This window comes from Oncorhynchus masou, chromosome 12 (genome assembly GCF_036934945.1).
Source record: "Oncorhynchus masou masou isolate Uvic2021 chromosome 12, UVic_Omas_1.1, whole genome shotgun sequence".
Classification (NCBI taxonomy): Eukaryota; Metazoa; Chordata; class Actinopteri; order Salmoniformes; family Salmonidae; genus Oncorhynchus; species Oncorhynchus masou.
Window position 1 is genome coordinate 6,313,103 of NC_088223.1, and position 26,950 is coordinate 6,340,052.

Sequence of the window (26,950 nt, forward strand, 5' to 3'; positions counted from 1 at the left end):
ACTAGTAGGGGAACAAGCTGTGCCCTTGTTCTGGACTAGTAGGGGAACCAGCTGTCCCATTGTTCTGGACTAGTAGGGGAACCAGCTGTCCCCTTGTTCTGGACTAGTAGGGGAACAAGCTGTCCCCTTGTTCTGGACTAGTAGGGGAACCAGCTGTCCCATTGTTCTGGACTAGTAGGGGAACCAGATGTGCCCTTGTTCTGGACTAGTAGGGGAACCAGCTGTCCCATTGTTCTGGACTAGTAGGGGAACCAGATGTGCCCTTGTTCTGGACTAGTAGGGGAACCAGCTGTCCCCTTGTTCTGGACTAGTAGGGGAACAAGCTGTCCCCTTGTTCTGGACTAGTAGGGGAACCAGCTGTCCCATTGTTCTGGACTAGTAGGGGAACCAGCTGTCCCCTTGTTCTGGACTAGTAGGGGAACAAGCTGTGCCCTTGTTCTGGACTAGTAGGGGAACCAGCTGTCCCATTGTTCTGGACTGGTAGGGGAACCAGCTGTCCCATTGTTCTGGACTGGTAGGGGAACCAGCTGTCCCCTTAACTGATCAGAGCACAGACATACCAGTCAACAAACGTGTTTTTGTTTTATTTGGGCATGAACCCACACAGTTTCACCTTCGTCGTCTGAGGGAGGGAGAGCCGACACCTACAGCCAATTCTGGCCAGGCCAAGACATACAAAGAAAAACTAATTGTTGTCGAAACAACGAGAACCACACCAACTCCAGCCGACACCGTCTAGAAGGTGAGCGCGCTATATCAATCAGTAAGGGAGTTTAGTTTCGCAAGACCGTCTCGTGTTCCAATTGTTTGTTTTAGCAGTGTGCATTGTTCCTGTTCACACAGCGGTGAAGAGTGAAGGAATTAATCTGAGCCTCAACAGCTTATCACCTGTGTAACGTGGTGCTCTCAAGCGAGGAACAGAGTTTATTGGCCTTGTCAGGCGTGATTTTAGGTCCTTCGACAGAAGTCCCGAAACTGTGACTCTCCAGAGTATGTCATACCTGGCCAGAATTTAGGTGCACTGAGGGGGAAAAGTCAGTTAGGGAAAGGGCTGTGAAGATGAGGCCATTTTGTGAGTGACAACCTCCACATCACTGGAGGTGTGATGCGTGTGACATGGAGAAGAAAGGGGCGAATCACGGTGATATAGGGAGTGATATAGGGAGTGTTACAGTAGGGAGGTTGACGGACTCAAAGGGGACTGCCTTTCGCTACTGAGCACTCAATGAATCAACGGACTAAAGTCCAGAGAAAGAGATGGGTCTGTTGATCTTACAAAAATCTTTATTACATGCAATTTAAAAAAAAAAAGACAGCCTTTTATGATTCATCCTTATCACTCACTGACCTACAACCTCGGTCTGCTTTAAAAAGTACAACAGAATCAAAACACGAGCTAGAATACAACCAAACCAAAATATTGACACCGGGACAATTTACAATTGTCCACACAGTATTCTGACCCGACTGTCCAAGCCCCCCCCCTACCTGCTGTGCACAGATATAGGCTTAAGAGGTTATAGGGTTAAGAGGTTACAAGGAGCAGAGGGCAAGAGGTCACGGTAGTGGAAATTCTCCTCTAGGCCCGGATGGCCTTGAAGTCTTCAGGCATTTTGGGTGTGGCAGCTTGTCTGATTCGTGCCAATCTCAAACCCCCCAGCTTCCCCTCCAGCTTCCTCTTACCTGTAGAGCCAGAGAGAGAAACACACAATTCAAGCTGACTCATACACAGCCACCGACTACGGCAGGTAAACGAACAGTTCGGCCTCCATTAAGTGGTCGAGAGTAAAATGTGTCCGATTCAGTGGGATGTTCCGATCTTTAGAAATGAACTCGACGTGGCCCAGGGTGGTCTACCTGTCTAAGACCTCTGGAGCACATGTACCGTCTTCACATCTGGCCCACCGCTCTCTCAGCACCATCTCTCCGACCTTTCACCTCACTCTCCAGTAAACACACAACTAATATATATAAATAAATGAACTTAATGACAACCTCCACACCTACTGACCCTTTACTATGAGGGTAGGCACCTCTGGACCTGCACTGCCTGTGTTGCCCACACCCATCCTTTCACTATCATATCAATACTCGATCAATAACCACTAACCTGATCATGCCAATACTGGATCAATAACCACTAACCTGATCATATCAATAATGGATCAATAACCACTAACCTGAGCATGTCAATACTGGATCAATAACCACTAACCTGAGCATGTCAATACTGGATCAATAACCACTAACCTGATCATGCCAATACTGGATCAATAACCACTAACCTGAGCATGTCAATACTGGATCAATAACCACTAACCTGATCATGCCAATACTGGATCAATAACCACTAACCTGAGCATGTCAATACTGGATCAATAACCACTAATAACCACTAACCTGAACATATCAATAATGGATCAATAACCACGAACCAGATCATGCCAATACTGGACCAATAACCACTAACCTGATCATGCCAATAATGGATCAATAACCACTAACCTGAGCATGTCAATACTAGATCAATAACCACTAACCTGATCATATCAATACTGGATCAATAACCACTAACCTGATCATGCCAATAATGGATCAATAACCACTAACCTGAGCATGTCAATACTGGATCAATAACCACTAACCTGATCATATCAATAATGGATCAATAACCACTAACCTGATCATGCCAATACTGGATCAATAACCACTAACCTGAGCATGTCAATACTAGATCAATAACCACTAACCTGATCATATCAATAATGGATCAATAACCACTAACCTGAGCTTGTCAATACTAGATCAATAACCACTAACCTGATCATATCAATAATGGATCAATAACCACTAACCTGAGCATGTCAATACTAGATCAATAACCACTAACCTGAACATATCAATAATGGATCAATAACCACTAACCTGATCATATCAATAATGGATCAATAACCACTAACCTGAGCATGTCAATACTAGATCAATAACCACTAACCTGAACATATCAATACTAGATCAATAACCACTAACCTGAACATATCAATAATGGATCAATAACCACTAACCTGATCATATCAATAATGGATCAATAACCACTAACCTGAACATGTCAATACTGGATCAATAACCACTAACCTGATCATATCAATAATGGATCAATAACCACTAACCTGAACATGTCAATACTGGATCAATAACCACTAATAACCACTAACCTGAACATATCAATAATGGATCAATAACCACTAACCTGATCATATCAATAATGGATCAATAACCACTAACCTGAACATGTCAATACTGGATCAATAACCACTAACCTGAACATATCAATAATGGATCAATAACCACTAACCTGATCATGTCAATAATGGATCAATAACCACTAACCTGATCATGTCAATACTGGATCAATAACCACTAACCTGATCATGCCAATAATGGATCAATAACCACTAACCTGAGCATGCCAATACTGGATCAATAACCACTAACCTGATCATGTCAATAATGGATCAATAACCACTAACCTGATCATGCCAATAATGGATCAATAACCACTAACCTGATCATGCCAATAATGGATCAATAACCACTAACCTGATCATGCCAATAATGGATCAATAACCACTAACCTGATCATGCCAATACTGGATCAATAACCACTAACCTGAGCATGTCAATACTAGATCAATAACCACTAACCTGATCATATCAATAATGGATCAATAACCACTAACCTGAGCATGTCAATACTAGATCAATAACCACTAACCTGATCATATCAATAATGGATCAATAACCACTAACCTGAGCATGTCAATACTAGATCAATAACCACTAACCTGAACATATCAATAATGGATCAATAACCACTAACCTGAACATGTCAATACTGGATCAATAACCACTAACCTGAACATATCAATAATGGATCAATAACCACTAACCTGATCATGTCAATAATGGATCAATAACCACTAACCTGATCATGTCAATAATGGATCAATAACCACTAACCTGATCATGCCAATAATGGATCAATAACCACTAACCTGATCATGTCAATACTGGATCAATAACCACTAATAACCACTAACCTGATCATGCCAATAATGGATCAATAACCACTAACCTGATCATGCCAATAATGGATCAATAACCACTAACCTGATCATGCCAATAATGGATCAATAACCACTAACCTGAACATGTCAATACTGGATCAATAACCACTAACCTGATCATATCAATAATGGATCAATAACCACTAACCTGAACATGTCAATACTGGATCAATAACCACTAATAACCACTAACCTGAACATATCAATAATGGATCAATAACCACTAACCTGATCATATCAATAATGGATCAATAACCACTAACCTGAACATGTCAATACTGGATCAATAACCACTAACCTGAACATATCAATAATGGATCAATAACCACTAACCTGATCATGTCAATAATGGATCAATAACCACTAACCTGATCATGTCAATACTGGATCAATAACCACTAACCTGATCATGCCAATAATGGATCAATAACCACTAACCTGAGCATGCCAATACTGGATCAATAACCACTAACCTGATCATGTCAATAATGGATCAATAACCACTAACCTGATCATGCCAATAATGGATCAATAACCACTAACCTGATCATGCCAATAATGGATCAATAACCACTAACCTGATCATGCCAATAATGGATCAATAACCACTAACCTGATCATGCCAATACTGGATCAATAACCACTAACCTGAGCATGTCAATACTAGATCAATAACCACTAACCTGATCATATCAATAATGGATCAATAACCACTAACCTGAGCATGTCAATACTAGATCAATAACCACTAACCTGATCATATCAATAATGGATCAATAACCACTAACCTGAGCATGTCAATACTAGATCAATAACCACTAACCTGAACATATCAATAATGGATCAATAACCACTAACCTGAACATGTCAATACTGGATCAATAACCACTAACCTGAACATATCAATAATGGATCAATAACCACTAACCTGATCATGTCAATAATGGATCAATAACCACTAACCTGATCATGTCAATAATGGATCAATAACCACTAACCTGATCATGCCAATAATGGATCAATAACCACTAACCTGATCATGTCAATACTGGATCAATAACCACTAATAACCACTAACCTGATCATGCCAATAATGGATCAATAACCACTAACCTGATCATGCCAATAATGGATCAATAACCACTAACCTGATCATGCCAATAATGGATCAATAACCACTAACCTGAACATATCAATAATGGATCTCGCTGTCTTCAATGCCAGTAAGAACCATGATACATACAGTGCCTTGCGAAAGTATTCGGCCCCCTTGAACTTTGCGACCTTTTGCCACATTTCAGGCTTCAAACATAAAGATATAAAACTGTATTTTTTTGTGAAGAATCAACAACAAGTGGGACACAATCATGAAGTGGAACGACATTTATTGGATATTTCAAACTTTTTTAACAAATCAAAAACTGAAAAATTGGGCGTGCAAAATTATTCAGCCCCTTTACTTTCAGTGCAGCAAACTCTCTCCAGAAGTTCAGTGAGGATCTCTGAATGATCCAATGTTGACCTAAATGACTAATGATGATAAATACAATCCACCTGTGTGTAATCAAGTCTCCGTATAAATGCACCTGCACTGTGATAGTCTCAGAGGTCCGTTAAAAGTGCAGAGAGCATCATGAAGAACAAGGAACACACCAGGCAGGTCCGAGATACTGTTGTGAAGAAGTTTAAAGCCGGATTTGGATACAAAAAGATTTCCCAAGCTTTAAACATCCCAAGAAGCACTGTGCAAGCGATAATATTGAAAATGGAAGGAGTATCAGTCCACTGCAAATCTACCAAGACCTGGCCGTCTCTCTAAACTGTCAGCTCATACAAGGAGAAGACTGATCAGAGATGCAGCCAAGAGGCCCATGATCACTCTGGATGAACTGCAGAGATCTACAGCTGAGGTGGGAGACTCTGTCCATAGGACAACAATCAGTCGTATATTGCACAAATCTGGCCTTTATGGAAGAGTGGCAAGAAGAAAGTCATTTCTTAAAGATATCCATAAAAAGTGTCGTTTAAAGTTTGCCACAAGCCACCTGGGAGACACACCAAACATGTGCTCTGGTCAGATGAAACCAAAATTGAACTTTTTGGCAACAATGCAAAACGTTATGTTTGGCGTAAAAACAACACAGCTCATCACCCTGAACACGTCATACCCATTGTCAAACATGGTGGTGGCAGCATCATGGTTTGGGCCTGCTTTTCTTCAGCAGGGACAGGGAAGATGGTTAAAATTGATGGGAAGATGGATGGAGCCAAATACAGGACCATTCTGGAAGAAAACCTGATGGAGTCTGCAAAAGACCTGAGACTGGGACGGAGATTTGTCTTCCAACAAGACAATGATCCAAAACATAAAGCAAAATCTACAATGGAATGGTTAAAAAATAAACATATCCTGGTGTTAGAATGGCCAAGTCAAAGTCCAGACCTGAATCCAATCGAGAATCTGTGGAAAGAACTGAAAACTGCTGTTCACAAATGCTCTCCATCCAACCTCACTGAGCTCGAGCTGTTTTGCAAGGAGGAATGGGGAAAAATTTCAGTCTCTCGATGTGCAAAACTGAGAGAGACATACCCCAAGCGACTTACAGCTGTAATCGCAGCAAAAGGTGGCGCTACAAAGTATTAACTTAAGGGGGCTGAATAATTTTGCACGCCCAATTTTTCAGTTTTTGATTTGTTAAAAAAGTTTGAAATATCCAATAAATGTCGTTCCACTTCATGATTGTGTCCCACTTGTTGTTGATTCTTCACAAAAAAATACAGTTTTATATCTTTATGTTTGAAGCCTGAAATGTAGCAAAAGGTCGCAAAGTTCAAGGGGGGGCGAATACTTTCGCAAGGCACTGTACCTTCAGTGTTGCAGTTATCTTGCAGGTTTAATGCATTTACAGTCTAGTATATTTCAGGAATATATTGGTGAAGGGAGACAACAACAACAACAACAACGTGGAGTAGGGTGGGTACGTACGTGTGCGTAGCGGAGCGAGGAGATGGTAGTAGAGGGGGCGATGACGGGACAGAACCAACAGGAAGGCCAGACAGTATATCAGTTCTACTGCCTCATGCTGAAGGCTTCCTGTTAAAGCCTTACAGCCGAGAGACAGACCTGGAGGGGGGGGGGTAATTATCAGCACACTTAGCTAATCAAGACCACAGTGACGATGAGGGGACAGAGATGGAAGCTAAAAACACACAGAGAGTACGGGGAGTCCTATATTAAAGTAGTAAAAATCTCAGGCTTGCCTTTGTTGCAGAGTCTGACGAGCTGGTTGGTGTACTCCGCCAAGTCCCAGATCAGATTGAGGAAGTACGAGTGGTTTCGGCCCACTTTCTGACCAAACGGCAAACTCTGTGCACAGGCATGGAACCTAACACCACAACCACAAACATTTCCACGCATATTCATCAGCTATGGGTGACTAGAAGTCCCATACATATTAATCAGCTATGGGTGACTAGAAGTTCCATACATATTAATCAGCTATGGGTGACTAGAAGTTCCATACATATTAATCAGCTATGGGTGACTAGAAGTTCCATACATATTAATCAGCTATGGGTGACTAGAAGTTCCATACATATTCATCTGCTATGGGTGACTAGAAGTTCCATACATATTCATCAGCTATGGGTGACTAGAAGTTCCATACATATTAATCAGCTATGGGTGACTAGAAGTTCCATACATATTAATCAGCTATGGGTGACTAGAAGTTCCATACATATTAACACCCCCCCCCAAAAAAAAATCAATGATTGACTCCATTACAAATAACTGAATAAAAGTGATTTAATTTATAAACCCGGGGAAACATTAACCATAGAGAGATACTTTCTATTACTGCATCTATAAAAAACAGTTAGTTAACCATCAATCTGCTCCATCCAGACACATTCCTCTTATAAAAGGAAGCTGGTGTGTCTCTGGGTCTCTTCCAGACAGAGAGGCTAAAGTCCTTCTCTGTTTACTCTGGCTGGAGGAGACAGGGACAGGCACTGTGTGTGTGTGTGTGTGGTCACACGTTTCACGTAGGGCTAAAGTGAGACGTCAAACCACTGAAAAGGTCATTTTTCAGGTCAGACCATAGGCTACCTTACCTGAACGCGTGCAGCAACACTAACTTGTAGATGTTGCCATAGACAGCCTCCAGGGAGTTGGTCTGAAAGTTACACAACAGGGATTGGACGATAGTCCCACGTCAGGTGGGACTGAGACAAGCAATTGATTGACAGGTGGTCATGAATATAGCAGAGCATGACTCACTTTGAGGTCCAGAAAGAGGGCGTGGCACTTAAATCTAAGGATGGACATGAGCTTCCTCTTCATTTGCTGTCCCGCACAGTGGGCGGAGCCTAGCGTCAGGCTGTAGCGCAGGGATAGGCCAGCGTAGCTGAGAAGAGAGAGGAAGAAGAGCTCAGGTTCCGTTGTGCCCTACTTATCATAATGACAACATCCAGTTGGTTAAGAGCCGTCCTTACCAACTCTATTCATATTCATCCGTTTAGACGGGTTGGATTGACCCCCCGCCCCCAGTGCCACTAGGATGGGCGTCTACTGTTGCTCAGAGGGAATTTAAGAGAACTCTATACCCGTAAGTACAGCCAGGGTTCAAGGTCGTTTAGCACAATTTACCAGAACCCATAAAGGCAGTAACAGAGAGAGACGGGAACCATTACAGTAGATCGATTCCAAGCTGGCAGGCTGAGATAGTCGGACTTGGGTAACAGGGACTTCATCCTCCTAAATTCGTCTCTCGTACAAAAGGCTAAAAGAACCATCTAAAATCTGGCCAGAATTTAGGTTGCTTGCAACAAAAGTTGCATCAGGGTTGCTCAGTGTGTCCCCTCTGAAAAACATTGCCTGCAACAAAGTTGCACTACAAAAAGATTGAAATCATTCCTATTATATGAAAGTTATAAAAACACACACACCCAGTCAAAAGTTTTAGAACTACTCATTCAAAAGGTTTTTCTTTATTTTTGACTATTTTCTACATTGTAGAATAATAGTGAAGACATCACAACTATTAAATAACACATATGGACTCATGTAGTAACACCCCAAAAAAAGTGTTAAAAAAAAGTGTTAAAATATATATTTTATATTTGAGGTTCTGCAAACCCTTTTCCTTGCTGACAGCATTGCACACAGGCATTCTGTCAACCAGCTTCATGAGCTAGTCACCTGGAATTAATTTCAACTAACAGGTGTGTTTTGTTAAAAAGGACAATTTGTGGAATTTCTTTCCTTCATAATGCGTTTGAGTCAGTTGTGTTGTGACAAGGTAGGGGTGGTATACAGATGATAGCCCTATTTGGTAAAAGACCAAGTCCATATTATGGAAAGAACAGCTCTAATAAGCAAAGAGAAACGACAGTCCATCATTACTTTAAGACATGAAGGTCAATCAATCTGGAAAATGTCAAGAACTTTGAAAGTTTCTTCAAGTGCAGTCGCAAAAACATCAAGTAATATAATAAGATGAAACTCTCTCATGAGGACCAACACAGGAATGGTAGACAGAGTTACCTCTGCTGCAAAGGACAAGTTCATTAGAGTTACCAGCCTCAGAAATTGCAGCCCGAATACATGCTTCATAGAGTTCAAGTAACAGACAAGCAAGTCGCTGCAGCAACATTTCAACATATAGCGGAACAGCATTCGGCAGGGTAGCCTAGTGGTTAGAGCGTTGGACTAGTAACCGGAAGGTTGCAAGTTCGCATCCCCGAGCTGACAAGGTACAAATCTGTCGTTCTGCCCCCGAACAGGCAGTTAACCCACTGTTCCTAGGCCGTCATTGTAAATAAGAATTTGTTCTTAACTGACTTGCCTAGTTAAATAAAGGTAAAATAAAGGTAAAATAAATTCGCAGAGCACTGGAGGCTGTTATAGCAGCAAAGGGAGGACCAACTCCAGAGTGTAAATATATTACCTGGCGTAGTTGTTGTGGACGTCCAGGGTGTGTGTATTCAGCAATAGTCCACACCAAGGGAACAGACAGTGTAAAGGCAGCAGGCGTACCCCAGCAGGACAGGACCCCCCCTCACCCAAAGGGAAGTTAACAGCCACCTTCTGGGGGTTCACCACACACCCGTACTGTGGTACCCCCGCCATCAGGGTCCTAAGAAAAGGAGGAAATGACATCATCGACAGGAAATACATCAAACATGTGGGGATGGGGGGGAAATATGTAACGGAAGCAAGTAGGCATTCACTTGCAAAGCATTTAGCAAGACCCACTGGAGACACCCAAAACATAGAAACCAACGGTTGATTTTACAGACTTGTGTGACAATCTCTGCCTCCAACAAGGACATGACCTCAACAAAATGTGAAATTTACTTTCACATTGTATAGTTGGCACTAGCCACTGATCCACTAAGCTATTTCTCATCCACATATGGTAATGGTTAGCACAGGTCAGGAAGGCTATATATGGTAATGGTTAGTACAGGTGAGGAAGGTTATATATGGTAATGGTTAGTACAGGTGAGGAAGGCTATATATGGTAATGGTTAGTACAGGTCAGGAAGGTTATATATGGTAATGGTTAGTACAGGTGAGGAAGGTTATATATGGTAATGGTTAGTACAGGTGAGGAAGGCTATATATGGTAATGGTTAGTACAGGTCAGGAAGGTTATATATGGTAATGGTTAGTACAGGTGAGGAAGGTTATATATGGTAATGGTTAGTACAGGTCAGGAAGGCTATATATGGTAATGGTTAGTACAGGTGAGGAAGGCTATATATGGTAATGGTTAGTACAGGTCAGGAAGGTTATATATGGTAATGGTTAGTACAGGTCAGGAAGGCTATATATGGTAATGGTTAGTACAGGTCAGGAAGGCTATATATGGTAATGGTTAGTACAGGTCAGGAAGGCTATATATGGTAATGGTTAGTACAGGTCAGGAAGGCTATATATGGTAATGGTTAGTACAGGTGAGGAAGGTTATATATATGGTAATGGTTAGTACAGGTGAGGAAGGTTATATATATGGTAATGGTTAGTACAGGTGAGGAAGGCTATATATGGTAATGGTTAGTACAGGTCAGGAAGGTTATATATGGTAATGGTTAGTACAGGTGAGGAAGGCTATATATGGTAATGGTTAGTACAGGTCAGGAAGGCTATATATGGTAATGGTTAGTACAGGTGAGGAAGGCTATATATGGTAATGGTTAGTACAGGTCAGGAAGGCTATATATGGTAATGGTTAGTACAGGTGAGGAAGGCTATATATGGTAATGGTTAGTACAGGTGAGGAAGGTTATATATGGTAATGGTTAGTACAGGTCAGGAAGGCTATATATGGTAATGGTTAGTACAGGTCAGGAAGGTTATATATGGTAATGGTTAGTACAGGTGAGGAAGGCTATATATGGTAATGGTTAGTACAGGTGAGGAAGGCTATATATGGTAATGGTTAGTACAGGTCAGGAAGGCTATATATGGTAATGGTTAGTACAGGTGAGGAAGGTTATATATGGTAATGGTTAGTACAGGTCAGGAAGGCTATATATGGTAATGGTTAGTACAGGTGAGGAAGGTTATATATGGTAATGGTTAGTACAGGTGAGGAAGGCTATATATGGTAATGGTTAGTACAGGTGAGGAAGGTTATATATGGTAATGGTTAGTACAGGTCAGGAAGGTTATATATGGTAATGGTTAGTACAGGTGAGGAAGGCTATATATGGTAATGGTTAGTACAGGTCAGGAAGGTTATATATGGTAATGGTTAGTACAGGTGAGGAAGGTTATATATATGGTAATGGTTAGTACAGGTCAGGAAGGTTATATATGGTAATGGTTAGCACAGGTCAGGAAGGCTATATATGGTAATGGTTAGTACAGGTGAGGAAGGCTATATATGGTAATGGTTAGTACAGGTCAGGAAGGCTATATATGGTAATGGTTAGTACAGGTCAGGAAGGTCATATATGGTAATGGTTAGTACAGGTGAGGAAGGCTATATATGGTAATGGTTAGTACAGGTGAGGAAGGCTATATATGGTAATGGTTAGTACAGGTCAGGAAGGCTATATATGGTAATGGTTAGTACAGGTCAGGAAGGCTATATATGGTAATGGTTAGTACAGGTCAGGAAGGCTATATATGGTAATGGTTAGTACAGGTGAGGAAGGCTATATATGGTAATGGTTAGTACAGGTCAGGAAGGCTATATATGGTAATGGTTAGTACAGGTCAGGAAGGTTATATATGGTAATGGTTAGCACAGGTCAGGAAGGCTATATATGGTAATGGTTAGCACAGGTCAGGAAGGCTATATATGGTAATGGTTAGTACAGGTGAGGAAGGCTATATATGGTAATGGTTAGTACAGGTCAGGAAGGTTATATATGGTAATGGTTAGTACAGGTCAGGAAGGCTATATATGGTAATGGTTAGTACAGGTGAGGAAGGTTATATATGGTAATGGTTAGTACAGGTCAGGAAGGCTATATATGGTAATGGTTAGTACAGGTCAGGAAGGTTATATATGGTAATGGTTAGTACAGGTCAGGAAGGCTATATATGGTAATGGTTAGTACAGGTGAGGAAGGTTATATATGGTAATGGTTAGTACAGGTGAGGAAGGTTATATATATATGGTAATGGTTAGTACAGGTCAGGAAGGTTATATATGGTAATGGTTAGTACAGGTGAGGAAGGTTATATATATATGGTAATGGTTAGTACAGGTGAGGAAGGTTATATATATGGTAATGGTTAGTACAGGTGAGGAAGGTTATATATATGGTAATGGTTAGTACAGGTCAGGAAGGTTATATATGGTAATGGTTAGCACAGGTCAGGAAGGCTATATATGGTAATGGTTAGCACAGGTCAGGAAGGCTATATATGGTAATGGTTAGTACAGGTGAGGAAGGCTATATATGGTAATGGTTAGTACAGGTCAGGAAGGTTATATATGGTAATGGTTAGTACAGGTCAGGAAGGCTATATATGGTAATGGTTAGTACAGGTGAGGAAGGTTATATATGGTAATGGTTAGTACAGGTCAGGAAGGCTATATATGGTAATGGTTAGTACAGGTCAGGAAGGTTATATATGGTAATGGTTAGTACAGGTCAGGAAGGCTATATATGGTAATGGTTAGTACAGGTGAGGAAGGTTATATATGGTAATGGTTAGTACAGGTGAGGAAGGTTATATATATATGGTAATGGTTAGTACAGGTCAGGAAGGTTATATATGGTAATGGTTAGTACAGGTGAGGAAGGTTATATATATATGGTAATGGTTAGTACAGGTGAGGAAGGTTATATATATGGTAATGGTTAGTACAGGTGAGGAAGGTTATATATATGGTAATGGTTAGTACAGGTCAGGAAGGTTATATATGGTAATGGTTAGTACAGGTCAGGAAGGCTATATATGGTAATGGTTAGTACAGGTGAGGAAGGTTATATATATGGTAATGGTTAGTACAGGTGAGGAAGGTTATATATATGGTAATGGTTAGTACAGGTCAGGAAGGCTATATATGGTAATGGTTAGTACAGGTGAGGAAGGTTATATATATGGTAATGGTTAGTACAGGTCAGGAAGGCTATATATGGTAATGGTTAGTACAGGTCAGGAAGGCTATATATGGTAATGGTTAGTACAGGTCAGGAAGGTTATATATGGTAATGGTTAGTACAGGTGAGGAAGGTTATATATGGTAATGGTTAGTACAGGTGAGGAAGGTTATATATGGTAATGGTTAGCACAGGTGAGGAAGGTTATATATGGTAATGGTTAGTACAGGTGAGGAAGGCTATATATGGTAATGGTTAGCACAGGTGAGGAAGGCTATATATGGTAATGGTTAGCACAGGTGAGGAAGGTTATATATGGTAATGGTTAGCACAGGTGAGGAAGGTTATATATGGTAATGGTTAGTACAGGTGAGGAAGGCTATATATGGTAATGGTTAGTACAGGTGAGGAAGGTTATATATGGTAATGGTTAGTACAGGTGAGGAAGGCTATATATGGTAATGGTTAGTACAGGTCAGGAAGGCTATATATGGTAATGGTTAGCACAGGTCAGGAAGGCTATATATGGTAATGGTTAGTACAGGTCAGGAAGGCTATATATGGTAATGGTTAGTACAGGTCAGAAAGGCTATATATGGTAATGGTTAGTACAGGTGAGGAAGGCTATATATGGTAATGGTTAGTACAGGTGAGGAAGGTTATATATGAAAATGGTTAGTACAGGTCAGGAAGGCTATATATGGTAATGGTTAGCACAGGTCAGGAAGGCTATATATGGTAATGGTTAGTACAGGTCAGGAAGGTTATATATATGGTAATGGTTAGTACAGGTGAGGAAGGTTATATATGGTAATGGTTAGTACAGGTGAGGAAGGTTATATATGGTAATGGTTAGTACAGGTGAGGAAGGTTATATATATGGTAATGGTTAGTACAGGTCAGGAAGGCTATATATGGTAATGGTTAGTACAGGTCAGGAAGGCTATATATGGTAATGGTTAGTACAGGTGAGGAAGGTTATATATGGTAATGGTTAGTACAGGTGAGGAAGGCTATATATGGTAATGGTTAGTACAGGTCAGGAAGGTTATATATATGGTAATGGTTAGTACAGGTGAGGAAGGTTATATATGGTAATGGTTAGTACAGGTGAGGAAGGCTATATATGGTAATGGTTAGTACAGGTGAGGAAGGTTATATATGGTAATGGTTAGTACAGGTCAGGAAGGTTATATATGGTAATGGTTAGTACAGGTGAGGAAGGCTATATATGGTAATGGTTAGTACAGGTGAGGAAGGCTATATATGGTAATGGTTAGTACAGGTCAGGAAGGCTATATATGGTAATGGTTAGTACAGGTCAGGAAGGTTATATATGGTAATGGTTAGTACAGGTGAGGAAGGTTATATATGGTAATGGTTAGTACAGGTGAGGAAGGCTATATATGGTAATGGTTAGTACAGGTGAGGAAGGCTATATATGGTAATGGTTAGTACAGGTCAGGAAGGCTATATATGGTAATGGTTAGTACAGGTCAAGAAGGCTATATATGGTAATGGTTAGTACAGGTGAGGAAGGCTATATATGGTAATGGTTAGTACAGGTGAGGAAGGCTATATATGGTAATGGTTAGTACAGGTGAGGAAGGCTATATATGGTCATGGTTAGTACAGGTCAGGAAGGTTATATATGGTAATGGTTAGTACAGGTGAGGAAGGCTATATATGGTAATGGTTAGTACAGGTCAGGAAGGTTATATATGGTAATGGTTAGTACAGGTGAGGAAGGTTATATATGGTCATGGTTAGTACAGGTCAGGAAGGTTATATATGGTAATGGTTAGTACAGGTGAGGAAGGTTATATATGGTAATGGTTAGTACAGGTCAGGAAGGCTATATATGGTAATGGTTAGTACAGGTGAGGAAGGCTATATATGGTAATGGTTAGTACAGGTCAGGAAGGTTATATATGGTAATGGTTAGCACAGGTCAGGAAGGCTATATATGGTAATGGTTAGTACAGGTGAGGAAGGTTATAGGTTATATATGGTAATGGTTAGTACAGGTGAGGAAGGTTATATATATGGTAATGGTTAGTACAGGTCAGGAAGGTTATATATGGTAATGGTTAGTACAGGTGAGGAAGGTTATATATGGTAATGGTTAGTACAGGTGAGGAAGGCTATATATGGTAATGGTTAGTACAGGTGAGGAAGGCTATATATGGTAATGGTTAGCACAGGTCAGGAAGGCTATATATGGTAATGGTTAGCACAGGTGAGGAAGGCTATATATGGTAATGGTTAGTACAGGTGAGGAAGGTTATATATGGTAATGGTTAGTACAGGTGAGGAAGGTTATATATGGTAATGGTTAGTACAGGTGAGGAAGGTTATATATGGTAATGGTTAGTACAGGTCAGGAAGGCTATATATGGTAATGGTTAGTACAGGTGAGGAAGGTTATATATGGTAATGGTTAGTACAGGTGAGGAAGGTTATATATGGTAATGGTTAGTACAGGTGAGGAAGGTTATATATGGTAATGGTTAGTACAGGTGAGGAAGGTTATATATGGTAATGGTTAGTACAGGTGAGGAAGGCTATATATGGTCATGGTTAGTACAGGTGAGGAAGGTTATATATGGTAATGGTTAGTACAGGTGAGGAAGGCTATATATGGTAATGGTTAGTACAGGTGAGGAAGGCTATATATGGTAATGGTTAGTACAGGTGAGGAAGGCTATATATGGTAATGGTTAGCACAGGTCAGGAAGGCTATATATGGTAATGGTTAGCACAGGTGAGGAAGGCTATATATGGTAATGGTTAGTACAGGTGAGGAAGGTTATATATGGTAATGGTTAGTACAGGTGAGGAAGGTTATATATGGTAATGGTTAGTACAGGTGAGGAAGGTTATATATGGTAATGGTTAGTACAGGTCAGGAAGGCTATATATGGTAATGGTTAGTACAGGTGAGGAAGGTTATATATGGTAATGGTTAGTACAGGTGAGGAAGGTTATATATGGTAATGGTTAGTACAGGTGAGGAAGGTTATATATGGTAATGGTTAGTACAGGTGAGGAAGGTTATATATGGTAATGGTTAGTACAGGTGAGGAAGGCTATATATGGTCATGGTTAGTACAGGTGAGGAAGGTTATATAGGAGAGAAATGGGACCTACTTGAGGAAGGTCTGTGCCTGGCTCAGGTCAGGAGTGATGAGGAGGAAATCGTCAACCAGTCTCATCAGACACCTGACAGAGAGAGACAGAGATAACAGGTCAGACGCCTGACAGAGAGAGGCAGAGATAACAGGTCAGATGCCTGACAGAGAGAGGCAGAGATAACAGGTTAGACGCCTGACAGAGAGAGGCAGAGATAACAGGTTAGACGCCTGACAGAGAGAGAGGCAGAGATAACAGGTTAGACGCCTGACAGAGAGAGACAGAGATAACAGGTTAGACGCCTGACAGAGAGAGAGGCAGAGATAACAGGTTAGACGCCTGACAGAGAGAGAGGCAGAGATAACAGGTTAGACGCCTGACAGAGAGAGGCAGAGATAACAGGTTAGACGCCTGACAGAGAGAGGCAGAGATAACAGGTTAGACGCCTGACAGAGAGAGAGGCAGAGATAACAGGTTAGACGCCTGACAGAGAGAGAGGCAGAGATAACAGGTTAGACGCCTGACAGAGAGAGAGGCAGAGATAACAGGTTAGACGCCTGACAGAGAGAGGCAGAGATAACAGGTTAGACGCCTGACAGAGAGAGGCAGAGATAACAGGTTAGACGCCGGCCCGAGAGAGAGGCAGAGATAACAGGTTAGACGCCGGCCCGAGAGAGAGGCAGAGATAACAGGTTAGACGCCTGACAGAGAGAGAGAGGCAGAGATAACAGGTCAGACGCCTGACAGAGAGAGAGGCAGAGATAACAGGTCAGACGCCTGACAGAGAGAGAGGCAGAGATAACAGGTCAGACGCCTGACAGAGAGAGAGGCAGAGATAACAGGTTAGACGCCTGACAGAGAGAAAGAGGCAGAGATAACAGGTCAGACGCCTGCCAGAGAGAGAGGCAGAGATAACAGGTTAGACGCCTGACAGAGAGAGGCAGAGATAACAGGTCAGACGCCTGACAGAGAGAGGCAGAGATAACAGGTCAGACGCCTGACAGAGAGAGAGGCAGAGATAACAGGTCAGATGCCTGACAGAGAGAGGCAGAGATAACAGGTCAGACGCCTGACAGAGAGAGGCAGAGATAACAGGTTAGACGCCTGACAGAGAGAGGCAGAGATAACAGGTTAGACGCCTGACAGAGAGAGAGGCAGAGATAACAGGTCAGACGCCTGACAGAGAGAGGCAGAGATAACAGGTTAGACGCCTGACAGAGAGAGGCAGAGATAACAGGTCAGACGCCTGACAGAGAGAGGCAGAGATAACAGGTCAGATGCCTGACAGAGAGAGGCAGAGATAACAGGTCAGACGCCTGACAGAGAGAGGCAGAGATAACAGGTCAGACGCCTGACAGAGAGAGGCAGAGATAACAGGTCAGATGCCTGACAGAGAGAGAGGCAGAGATAACAGGTCAGACGCCTGACAGAGAGAGGCAGAGATAACAGGTTAGACGCCTGACAGAGAGAGGCAGAGATAACAGGTTAGACGCCTGACAGAGAGAGAGGCAGAGATAACAGGTCAGACGCCTGACAGAGAGAGGCAGAGATAACAGGTTAGACGCCTGACAGAGAGAGGCAGAGATAACAGGTCAGACGCCTGACAGAGAGAGGCAGAGATAACAGGTTAGACGCCTGACAGAGAGAGAGGCAGAGATAACAGGTCAGACGCCTGACAGAGAGAGGCAGAGATAACAGGTCAGACGCCTGACAGAGAGAGGCAGAGATAACAGGTTAGACGCCTGACAGAGAGAGAGGCAGAGATAACAGGTTAGACGCCTGACAGAGAGAAAGGCAGAGATAACAGGTTAGACGCCTGACAGAGAGAGAGGCAGAGATAACAGGTTAGACGCCTGACAGAGAGAGAGGCAGAGATAACAGGTCAGACGCCTGACAGAGAGAGAGGCAGAGATAACAGGTCAGACGCCTGACAGAGAGAGAGGCAGAGATAACAGGTTAGACGCCTACACACGGATACTTGGTTCATTCAAAGGTTGCCCTCTGATGGGGAGTTGGGAGTTTGACTGACTGACAGACAAGAGGAATTTGATCCGAGGTGAATTAAATGTTTGGGGATTTGGGTTTAGATTAAGTCATATGCACAGCAGATCACAACACTGACGTTATTTAACATCTGAAAAGAAGAGAATAGTCACTAGTCATATCCACTATGCTTCTCAGTCAGTCAGTGAAACGTTATTTATACAACCCCCTTGTCTAACTTCCCAACCTCCACCTTACCCTCCTCGCTGACTGACGTTAGGGAACAGAAGGTTCTCCATGTGGCCGTAACAGAGGCAGCACAGCAGAGACGACACCACAGAACCCTGAGGAATCCCCTGACACTGACGGAATGTTCTACAACACGGGGGGGGGGGTCATTAGACAGGGGGCATTAGACAGGGGGGTGACATTAGACAGTGGGGGGAGGGGGTCATTAGACAGACTGAAGTATGTAGAGGCTTCAGAGAAACTCAAAATCATTAAAGAATAACGGGATAATTTGACACAAAAACAAAGTATGTAAATGTTTTTTTTTAAATAAAAATTTAGAGAAAGAGAAAATATAATCGTCTCACTTCTTCCCAAACTGGACAACACAGCTAGAGAGCATCTGGGTGAAGAACTCCAAGATGTCTTTGCCATGAATATCTGTGGAGAAATGCTGACAGAAGAACACACTAGCGTTAGAACGCACAAGAACACACTAGCGTTAGAACGCACAAGAACGCACCGCCGTTAGAACGCCCCGGCGTTAGAACGCACTAGATTTAGAACACACTAGATTTAGAACACACTAGATTTAGAACACACTAGATTTAGAACACCTCAGCCAGGAAGAGTTGGGATTTACTATTAAAATGGGTGCTGTGTTGGGACAATTCTAGAAGGAATGAAATAGTTATTGGTATGGTAGGATACCGCTGTAGCACTTCCTCAAAAATGGCTGCCATCCATCCTCTCACCTGCTCCACCAGTATGGCATCGTGAACTTTGCCCTCTCTCTGCAGTGACATCACAAAGCCTTTCATGTTGGTGGACGCCACAGTGTCTGCCTACACGGAAGACACACAAAATGGACACAAGAACACAGACAAATGTAAACGAAACAAAGTTGTGCGGGGGGACAAGTTTGGCGGGACACAGGACTGGTAAGGGTGTGTGTGTGTGCTGTACCTGTCTGACAAAGGTCTTCTTGAGGCCCTCATGGGTGTCGGCCCACACCTTGGCATAGCATCGCACTGAGAAAAGCTCTTCCTGCACATGTGACAGGACCTGACCAATCACCTCCAAGAGCTGAGTGTGGGGTAGACTGTCATAGGCCCCACTCACATCCACCTGAGAGAGGGGTGGTAGAGAGATTACATTCAGGTTTATTTATGTTCCCTTGCGTACTTTAACTAGTTGCACTTCGTTACAACACTGTATGCAGCCATAATATTACACTTTAAATGTCTCTATTCCTTTTGAAACTTTTTGTGAGTCTAATGTTTGTTAATTTATGACTATTTCACTTTAGTTTATTAACTATTTCACTTGCATTGGTGCCGTTAACACGTTTCCCATGCCAATAAAGCCCTTTGAATTGAGAGAAAGAGAGATGAGGGTGGTAGAGAGAGATGGTGAAGAGAACAAGACAGAGAGCGAGCCCTCACGCCACTGGCTGAGTTATTGTTTTGGTTCTTTGGGGGGCGGGGCAGAATAATGGGAGGTGTTGGTCAGTTTATCATCTCTGGCAAATAGCGCTGCATGGGCCGGCCGTGAGGCCCAATCACAGACCTACAATTACAATCCCTGTTAATTCATTAGCATCTCTGTGGGCCTAGACATAAAGACACCATTTAACTTTAAAAAAATGAAATGACCTTTTACTGTGGCATAGACACCCATTATTGTTTTTGTATTCATCCAACAGGCTCCAAACCAATGGTGAGGGAAGAGACATCCGTTACACACATTTGGTGATTGCCAAAACAGGTCAGAATTATCCACGCACTCATCTCTGCCTGTTCTGGTTGAAGCACATGGCGTTTTGGAGAGTAGGCCTACCAACCGGTTTAAGTTCACTCTCTGATTTTCCATCACTCTGACGTGTGGTAATGTTTTTAATTTTACCTTTATTTAACTCGGCAAGTCAGTTAAGAACAAATTATTTTCAACGACGGCCTAGGAACAGTGGGTTCACTGGTCTAGGAACAGCGGGTTAACTGGTCTAGGAACAGCGGGTTAACTGGCCTAGGAACAGCGGGTTAACTGGTCTAGGAACAGCGGGTTAACTGGTCTAGGAACAGCGGGTTAACTGGTCTAGGAACAGCGGGTTCACTGGTCTAGGAACAGCGGGTTAACTGGTCTAGGAACAGCGGGTTAACTGGTCTAGGAACAGCGGGTTAACTGGTCTAGGAACAGCGGCTTAACTGGTCTAGGAACAGTGGGTTCACTGGTCTAAGAACAGTGGGTTCACTGGTCTAGGAACAGTGGGTTCACTGGTCTAGGAACAGTGGGTTCACTGGTCTAGGAACAGTGGGTTAACTGGTCTAGGAACAGTGGGTTAACTGGTCTAGGAACAGTGGGTTAACTGGTCTAGGAACAGTGGGTTAACTGGTCTAGGAACAGTGGGTTAACTGGTCTAGGAACAGTGGGTTAACTGGTCTAGGAACAGTGGGTTAACTGGTCTAGGAACAGTGGGTTAACTGGTCTAGGAACAGTGGGTTAACTGGTCTAGGAACAGTGTGTTAACTGGTCTAGGAACAGTGTGTTAACTGCCTTGTTCAGGGGGCAGAACGACAGATTTTTACCTCGTCAGCTCAGGGATTCGATCATTCAACCTTTCGGTTACTAGTCCAACACTCTAACCACTAGGCTACCCTGCCGCCCACAATGTACAGAACATACTGGTGCGGTAATGATTAACAGCGGTCTAATAGCCTACAGTTCTCTTGACATTTTGTTTTCATTGTGATAGGCTCATGTTTTACCGGTAGGGCGTACCCCCACTATTTATTTTACCGGGACGCCGTACCATACCAGCTTACTTTCACCCCTGGGGGAGAGAGAGAGAGCGCAAGTGGAGAGAAAATGAGAGGGGGGGGGGGGTAAAGGTATAGAACTATGGAATGAAACGGTCAGCTCAACCTTGACAAAGTAGAGCGGCTGTGGTTTGTCTTTCTGAGCAGGGGTGATGGAAGAGAGGACTCTGTGGATGTCGGTCAACCCCCACACTGTAGAGCCCAGGAGAGAGGGAGAGGACCGTACACAGACACCTAGCACATCTAACAGCTCCTTCACACGGGTCTGGAACAACTGGAGGGACAGACAACACACACACACACACACATTGACAGCCACAAACATAAACTTCTGAAAACACTTCTTATCAAGAAGGGGTCAAAGTCATACCCTTGTTTTGGCGTCAGCCCCTATGACCCGTGTGATGGGTCTCATGCCTTCTGACTTGGGGATGAAGCGGAGGCGGGAGGTGACAGTGGTTTTGGGTAGCGACGTCACCTGGGCCAGGGTCAACTCTGACATCTGACCTTTAGAGAGGTGACCACTGGGAACAAGGTCATAAAAATTAGTCAACGCTGACCACAGAGTTAAAGTGAGCTATGTGTGAGCGGGAGCGAGACAGAGAGAGACAGAGCGAGCGAGACACAGCGACAGAGAGAGCGAGACACAGCGACAGAGAGAGCGAGACACAGCGACAGAGAGAGCGAGAGACAGAGCGAGACACAGCGACAGAGAGAGCGAGACACAGCGACAGAGAGAGCGAGACACAGCGACAGAGAGAGCGAGACACAACGACAGAGAGAGCGAGACACAGCGACAGAGAGAGCGAGACACAGCGACAGAGAGAGCGAGACACAGCGACAGAGAGAGCGAGACACAACGACAGAGAGAGCGAGACACAACGACAGAGAGAGCGAGACACAGCGACACAGCGAGCGAGACACAGCGAGACACAGCGACAGAGCGAGCGAGACACAGCGACAGAGCGAGCGAGACACAGCGACAGAGCGAGACACAGCGACAGAGCGAGCGAGACACAGCGACAGAGCGAGCGAGACACAGCGACAGAGCGAGACACAGAGAGACACAGCGACAGAGCGAACGAGACACAGCGACAGAGCGAACGAGACACAGCGACAGAGCGAACGAGACACAGCGACAGAGCGAGACACAGAGAGACACAGCGACAGAGCGAGACACAGCGACAGAGCGAGACACAGCGACAGAGCGAGACACAGCGAGATTTTGTTTAAGTCTGAGTGACTAAACAACTGAGGGCTGTGTATGATAGTGAGACAGATAAAAATGATCATGTTCGTACATGTGTAACTGTGTATAACACCTGAAAGCCAGCTCCTGCAGCTTGGCCCAGACCTGGTATCTGTAGAAGCGCAGTGCGTTCTTCTGTCCCGGGAGCGAGACAGAGAGAGACAGACAGAGAGCGAGACACAGCGACAGAGAGAGCGAGACACAGCGACAGAGAGAGCGAGACACAGCGACAGAGAGAGCGAGACACAGCGACAGAGAGAGCGAGACACAGCGACAGAGAGAGCGAGACACAGCGAGACACAGCGAGAGAGACACAGCGACAGAGCGAGCGAGACACAGCGACAGAGCGAGCGAGACACAGCGACAGAGCGAGCGAGACACAGCGACAGAGCGAGCGAGACACAGCGACAGAGCGAGACACAGAGAGACACAGCGACAGAGCGAACGAGACACAGCGGCAGAGCGAACGAGACACAGCGACAGAGAGAGCGAGACACAACGACAGAGAGAGCGAGAGACAGAGCGAGACACAGCGACAGAGAGAGCGAGACACAGCGACAGAGAGAGCGAGACACAGCGACAGAGAGCGAGACACAGCGACACAGCGAGCGAGACGCAGCGAGACACAGCGAGACACAGCGAGACACAGCGACAGAGCGAGCGAGACACAGCGACAGAGCGAGCGAGATACAGCGACAGAGCGAGCGAGACACAGCGACAGAGCGAGCGAGACACAGCGACAGAGCGAGCGAGACACAGCGACAGAGCGAGCGAGACACAGCGACAGAGCGAGACACAGAGAGACACAGCGACAGAGCGAACGAGACACAGCGACAGAGCGAACGAGACACAGCGACAGAGCGAACGAGACACAGCGACAGAGCGAACGAGACAGAGCGAGACACAGCGACAGAGCGAGACACAGCGACAGAGCGAGACACAGCGACAGAGCGAGACACAGCGACAGAGCGAGACACAGCGACAGAGCGAGACACAGCGACAGAGCGAGACACAGCGACAGAGCGAGACACAGCGAGATTTTGTTTAAGTCTGAGTGACTAAACAACTGAGGGCTGTGTATGATAGTGAGACAGATAAAAATGATCATGTTCGTACATGTGTAACTGTGTATAACACCTGAAAGCCAGCTCCTGCAGCTTGGCCCAGACCTGGTATCTGTAGAAGCGCAGTGCGTTCTTCTGTCCCATGCTCTCTGTGACATAGAACATAGCTCTCACCAGGCCTAGCACATAGCCATCCAGCAGCCAAGCCAGGAGCTGGCCTAGCACCCGCGTCCGATACGACAGCTCACTGGGCGGGCAGCGGCCTGGGGATGAGAGGGGTTAGAATGGGTGGAATGAAGGTAAGTAACAGATTTAATGGAAGCTGGATGGAGAAGGAGAGAGAGAAGGGGGCAAAGTTAAGAGTCTGGGAAAGTAGTGGAAGAGGAACTGACCGGTCTTGCTGATCTTCAGCCAATCACAGTCATTCACCTTCATCTTCCACATCAGCTCAGCCAATGACATCCTCTCAAACTTGCCCATGGACAGGAAGTTCCTGACTGCGGACAGGAATTTGAGTCGGTTATGGTCCGAGCCCCAGAACTCCGAGGGGACCACCGCGTTGAGGCACTCTCTGACAAACAGATACACCCGGTGAGGTGCACTGTGCTGGGGCAGGAGGGAGACCATATCCCCCTGTCCCACTGCTGGACAAACCCTCTGCAGTATCTTAGAATAGGGACACCTCCTGTGTCGACGTAGCAACTGACAAAACAGAGGCACCAAGGTGAAAAACCTTCTGGGAAGTCTCTCAGGCTTCCGTTCTGTTCCGTTCAGATAGGCCACGCCTTCAAAGAAGACCAGTCTCACTAAGTCTCGCCCCTGCAGACGCCTGGGCCCCTCGTCCCTACTTTTCCTCTTCTTGTTCAGTAGGAAGCGGCGCATGCCCCGCCCTCCGTAGAGCATGCCCAGGGTGCGGATGAAACACTGGGAGTGGGGGAGTGGTGGGAACGACCCGGTTCTCCAACTAGGACCCCCCTCTACATGGACGGTGGCCAAAATGGGTCCAGACTGTTGTTCTACTGGTCTTTGGACTACAGCCACAGGCCTTCTATGTCCTGTTTTCATTGACATCTGCTCAATATTACCCGTGCCGTCGGAGACCTGTTTAGAGCTCTCGGCTGGTGCTATGGTGACCATCACAGCCTCCAATGGTCTTCCGGGTCCAGACAGTTGCTCCATTGGCTTCCTGAGACATTCCATTTCTGCAGACACCGGTTCCACATTGCTAGAACCATTGAAAACCTGCAGGCTCTGTGTGGGTCCCTTGGTGAGAGAAATAACCTCCACTGGTCTCTTGACCCCATTCGTTTCCAGTGTTCTGTGCGTAGGATTGCTCGTCCCACTGGAGACTGTGGAAGATTCTTTGTGAGTACATCTCCTTTTTCCAGGCAAACACCCATCTCCTTCCACCTCCTCCCACTTCCTCTTCCCTCCCAAACTTTTCCCAGTGTCTCTACCTCCATCCCTTCTCCTTTTTCTCCCATCAGAACCCTGAAATACCCATCCCCCATTTCTGACCTGCTTACTTCTCCCTCTGCTGTTCCTAGTAGTACCATTCCGTTTGTATCCCAGGTGGAACCTAGAGATAACCGTTGACGTGGAAACGCGGTCGTACACAGGCACGCCGCACACCTGGAACGCGGACGACGGCGGCACCGTCACGAACAAGGAACAGCTCTCCAGGAGGTACTTGGAGACGTCCGTGCCGAGGCGCTGGCAGATCCTCTTCCATAAGTCGCTGCCGTGGATGTACGCGGCACTCTGAGTGATCTCGCCATGAAACTTAAACTGGTCGGCGTCGCGGTCCTGGAAAGTGTAACCATAACCGTGCGCCAGGACATTCCTTTTCTTCTTCCTCTTGACGTTGTTCAACACGAACGCCAACAGCTCAGGCACGGTGCTGATCTAAGGATGACATTTAAATCAACACATCAACATAGCTGGCACAATGTTTTGTGTCCGTCTCTGTGCATTTTAATCCATGGCTTTTGGGGTCAAACAAAGCACTGTAAAACAATACAAAACATCTCTCTTAAAGTCAAATGACAGTTCAAAACGTTGCATTTCATTGCAAATATTGAACTAAGCTGGCTAAGTAAAAACTCGGCTACTCCATGCGGTTAGATAGTTAGTTACTTAGACTATGCTTTAGTTATGTACCGAGCCAACTTCACATGTACCTGATTGCAGCTGGGGACGTCCTGTAGGGTTTTATCCGTGCAGACAAACACTCCCCGGACAAACGATATGAAGCGCGTTGTATCTGTCGGTTCGATGAGCACCGCTCTCTGTCCCTCTCTGAATACAGTATGGTCCGCAAACTCCTCCAGGGTCTCGACATGCCGATACAGAGAGCTGAGTATGCCGAGCACACGCGTCATATCGCCACTGGGCATGTTGAACGGATATCCTAGTTACTTACTACTACTATCTCGTAGTAAAGCTGGATTGTTGTGCTCATTTATTAATGTCACTCTGTGTAGCCTAGAGATGTTGTTTGTCTGTTTCGGAATCCGACAACCAGCGATACACCGTTCATACTTGTTCCTGATCCCACTTTCAGGCGCTCAACGAATCGGAAGCTAGAAAACGTCACCCTCTAACGTTAGTCCAAAATCAAGGTTTATTGGTCGCGTTATACGGTTGAGCAGATGTTATAACGAGTGTAGCGAAATGCTCGTGTTACCAGCTCCTAACAATGCAGTAAATTCTTCACAATAATAAAAGTACACTATAATAATGAACTAGAAATAGAGAAATGTCGGAGAGAATTAACCCAAA

At 44.4% G+C, this 26,950-nt stretch overlaps 1 protein-coding gene across 1 annotated transcript; it reads right to left on the bottom strand.

Annotated features, from left to right (window-relative positions):
- Positions 1-1,266: 1,266 nt before the first annotated feature.
- Positions 1,267-26,950, bottom strand: tert (telomerase reverse transcriptase). The gene is made up of 16 exons (XM_064979490.1): positions 26,350-26,950; positions 24,562-26,074; positions 24,243-24,432; positions 22,227-22,380; positions 21,963-22,130; positions 20,007-20,168; positions 19,796-19,885; positions 19,409-19,494; positions 19,071-19,187; positions 16,848-16,919; positions 10,079-10,267; positions 8,410-8,536; positions 8,244-8,305; positions 7,389-7,513; positions 7,114-7,251; positions 1,267-1,683 (listed from the first exon to the last, which is right to left on the bottom strand). Exons 1-16 carry the CDS (start codon positions 26,563-26,565, stop codon positions 1,580-1,582), a joined length of 3,513 nt encoding a protein of 1,170 aa, XP_064835562.1. The 5' UTR covers positions 26,566-26,950; the 3' UTR covers positions 1,267-1,579.